Below are 2,495 nucleotides of genomic sequence, written 5' to 3' on the forward strand. Positions count from 1 at the left end.
TACAAATTATCCGCTCATCAGAGGCCCCTTGTCTGGTGAAGGAATGACGAGGGTTGTTCCACCAATGATTCAGAGGATTAGAAGTGACAGAAAGTAGAAATGTTGGGTTAAAGTTATATTCAGAACTAGAATACCTTAGACAATTTACCTAACTTCCGGTTTAGTTGAATTCTTAAGCTGAAATCTGAGTGTCGAAGTTCTAGGAATGCCTCTGGCTTTCCCGAGACCTTTTATATTAACTATGTGGGCACCTTTACCATACTGAGAACCTCCGGTTCTCATCCCATACTATGTTGTTGTTTTTCAGATGCAGATCGAGAGACACCTCGTTGAGCGTCTGGGTATTCTCCTTACGAGTGAAGAACTACCTTTTTGACTGTCATATTTTGATTTTGGGCTATGTATACATGTTTATAGAATCTCCATATGTACATTTTGTGTTTTGTCCCTCCTAGAGGTCGACTTGGAGATACAGGGATTTACTTTGTGGTTTGACTTTTATTTTGGGTTGTATATATATAATCATATACTCTGGCCGGCCTTAGCTTCACAGGTCGAGTCTGGAGCTTGCTATCTAAGTTTTGGAACTCTGATATGTATATATGTTTTCAGCTTCCTTTTGATTTTTCCTGTCCGTTTTACAAATATCCATGCGAGTGTGACACGATTTCCTGTTTATCGTTTTTGATTAGCTTATCCTTCAAGGCTCCTAGATATGACTTCATCCAACTATATCTATGTACATATCCTTTTCTTTTAGATGTCGTAATACCTTGCCACCTCTGCTTTACGACTTAAGCGTAAGGCCCTATGTGGTAGGGTGTTACATTATGGTATCAGAGCAGTTCGTTCCTATAGAGCCTGAGGGATTAACTGATTATGCTTCTGGGCATACTCTGGGTGTGTGTATGTGCTATTAGGATATCTGATTGATATATGTGGCATAAACGTTCATGAGCATGCATTTGGAACTTGAAGCATTAGACTTGCGATATTGAAACTGCTCAACTTAATATCACTTGTTTGGTGTGTGAAGGGACCAGATGTCGACTCACGGACGCGGTCGCGACCGAGGTAGAGGTAGGATAGGCACTGTTACTCCTGGCCCGGCAGGGAATGATCCAGTAGACTTCATGGCTGCCCTGGGAAATATGGCTGCGGCTATGCAGGTGACAGCCGAGGCACTGGGTAATCAGATAAACCAGGGTAATCACGGAAACAATAATGATGAGGACGGTCCCATGACACTTGCTATATTTCTGAAAGTTCATCCTCCGACCTTTAGGGGAACCTCAAATCCCACAGATGCAGATAATTGGATTCAAGCTATGGAATGGGCACTGCAGGCTCAGCAGGTTCCTGAGGAGCAATGGGTTGAGTTTGGAACTTATCAGCTGCAGGATGAGGCTCAGCATTGGTGGCAGGGGACACGACGTATCCTGCAGCCAGATGGCGCTGTGATTCCTTGGGAGATTTTCCGAACAGAGTTCTATAAGAAATACTTTCCTAATTCAGCCAGAAATGCCAAAGAACTTGAATTGATGCAGTTAAAGCAGGGACAGATGACTGTTGCTGAGTATACTAGCAGGTTTGAGGAGTTATGTCGCTTTTCTCGTATTTGTCAAGGTGCGCCTGATGATTTTGCTGAGTGGAAATGTATTAAGTATGAGGGAGGTCTTCGAAGTGATATTCTGAGCTTCGTTGCACCAATGGAGATCAGAGTGTTTTCAGAACTGGTAAACAAAAGTAGAGTTGCTGAGGATTGTCTGAGAAAGGCGACCTCAGATAAGAGTGATCAGCGAATTTTTGTTAGGAGAGATCAGGGAAGGAACTTCGCCCCTAGAGGACAAGATTTTAAGCGAGGCGGTTACACCTCACAACCACATTTGGGTCAGAATAACTTCCAGAGATTCAGTAATAATAACAGCCAGGGAAAAGGCAAAGGAAAGCAAGCTCAGACCCCAGCGAATGATTTAACTTGTAGGAGGTGTGGAAAGTACCACCCGAATACTCCGTGCAGGGCTGGTTTAGGTGTATGCTATTACTGTGGTGAAGCTGGGCATTTGTCTTGGAATTGTCCAGAAAAGAAGAAGAATCAAGAAGATGGAAAGGCACAACATCAGGGACGCGTGTTCACTATGACAGCGGATGGTGCTGGAACCGCAGATACTTCGATAAGAGGTAATCACGCACTGATAATCGAAATTTTCGACTGCCTTGCGTAGTAAATAGCACGTAGCATTCATTGTAGTACATTACCGAGTTGTGAGCTTTGTGATTTTCAATTGAGCGATCGACTAAAAACCTCTGAATGGTGAGACAGAACGATAGTTGGTCAGCCTAGAAAAGTGACTAAATTCTTGGAGAATAATAATAAAAGTGGCGCAGCAGTAGTGGGTTGAATTATTTTGAGTATACAACTTAAGTTATACATAAAGAACCGGAAATGTTGAGAGTTATGCGGGACAGTTACCTAAAACCCAGAGATGGTAAGT

The 2,495-nt window shown here is 42.9% G+C and overlaps 1 protein-coding gene across 1 annotated transcript; it reads left to right on the forward strand.

Annotated features, from left to right (window-relative positions):
* Positions 1–1,043: 1,043 nt before the first annotated feature.
* Positions 1,044–2,225, forward strand: LOC130980306 (uncharacterized). The gene has a single exon (XM_057903996.1). The coding sequence runs from the start codon at positions 1,044–1,046 to the stop codon at positions 2,223–2,225; it is 1,182 nt and encodes a 393-aa protein (XP_057759979.1).
* Positions 2,226–2,495: the final 270 nt, after the last annotated feature.

Source organism: Arachis stenosperma, chromosome 5 (genome assembly GCF_014773155.1).
Source record: "Arachis stenosperma cultivar V10309 chromosome 5, arast.V10309.gnm1.PFL2, whole genome shotgun sequence".
In the NCBI taxonomy this organism is placed as follows: Eukaryota; Viridiplantae; Streptophyta; class Magnoliopsida; order Fabales; family Fabaceae; genus Arachis; species Arachis stenosperma.

Coding starts and splice junctions, on each gene's coding strand:
- LOC130980306 (XM_057903996.1), top strand. CDS start 1,044: ATGTCGACTCACGGACGCGGTCGCGACCGAGGTAGAGGTAGGATAGGC.